Source organism: Seriola lalandi, unplaced genomic scaffold (genome assembly GCF_002814215.2).
Source record: "Seriola lalandi dorsalis isolate HSWRI2012SDOR001 ecotype SW California unplaced genomic scaffold, Sedor1 jcf7180002054875, whole genome shotgun sequence".
NCBI classification, from domain to species: domain Eukaryota; kingdom Metazoa; phylum Chordata; class Actinopteri; order Carangiformes; family Carangidae; genus Seriola; species Seriola lalandi.
Window position 1 is genome coordinate 84,092 of NW_019525428.1, and position 925 is coordinate 85,016.

Genomic DNA, 925 nt, shown 5'->3' on the forward strand with positions numbered 1-925 from the left:
GTGTTTGTAGTTCAGCTGTCTCTGGTAGCCTGTATCACAATAGAAACACAAGCTTGTTAGAGCACAATGATGCACACGTTGTCAGATAAATGGATTTTTGAAAAAGTGTGGATGTACAGACGTAAAGCAAAACAACATTTTGGGGAATGTTACGTGTTTATTAGAGGGTGGAGAGAGATGACAGGAAATAAGGGGAGAGAGGGGGAATGACAGCAAAGGTCTGTGGTCAGATATGAGCTGGGACGCTGCAGTCTCCCTCCAGGGCGTCCCTGATATGTTGTCTCCAATTTGAATAGTGAGCATTTTCCAGTGATTACACATGGCAACGGTTCTGCTTATGTTTTGTGTAACAGATTGTTCAGATAAAGAGACTCACCACTGGTCAGGAAGTTGGTGGCTTTCTCCAGGATGGCTGGGGTCAGCTGCTTTGTGTTTTTCAGGTACTGGAGGATGTAGATGTTGGGAGCCAGGAGCGCCATGTTCTGCTCACCACATCCATACGGCATCTGTAGCAGCCCATCCAGGTTTTTCAGGGCTCGGCCCAGAATGTCACCTGCATAAAAACACTGACTCACTAAGACTGAACATCTAACTGATCCAACTTTTAAAGGTCCATATCGTCTAAAGGTCTCTGTCCATGTGTTGTTTGATTATAGATCAGCTCTAGGTTCTATATTAATACTGTCAAAGCCTCAGTCCACAGAGAAATGCACACAGCCTGTATTCAGAAACTGAGCCGTCAGGACTTCCTGTAACTTTGTGATGTCACAACAAAGAGAGGCTCAGAGCCTCCTCTCTTCTGATTGGCTCACCGACCTGTTGTTACTAGAGCTCCAGAGAGAAGCCTGAGAGAGGAGATGTAAAACTACACTGAGATGGTTTTTGGTTCTTAAAACCACAAATATATCTTCTTATGGATCAACAC

The 925-nt window shown here is 44.6% G+C and overlaps 1 protein-coding gene across 1 annotated transcript in view; it reads right to left on the bottom strand.

Annotated features, from left to right (window-relative positions):
• The window catches only part of LOC111671333 (alpha-2-macroglobulin-like), a 33,063-nt gene that overhangs the window by 5,932 nt on the left and 26,206 nt on the right, over nt 1-925 (bottom strand). The window contains exons 25-26 of the mRNA XM_087179899.1: nt 377-647; nt 4-29 (exon numbers count right to left, since the gene is read on the bottom strand). Coding sequence (XP_087036025.1) covers nt 4-29; nt 377-647 — 297 coding nt within the window. The remainder of the gene's footprint in view (nt 1-3; nt 30-376; nt 648-925) is intronic.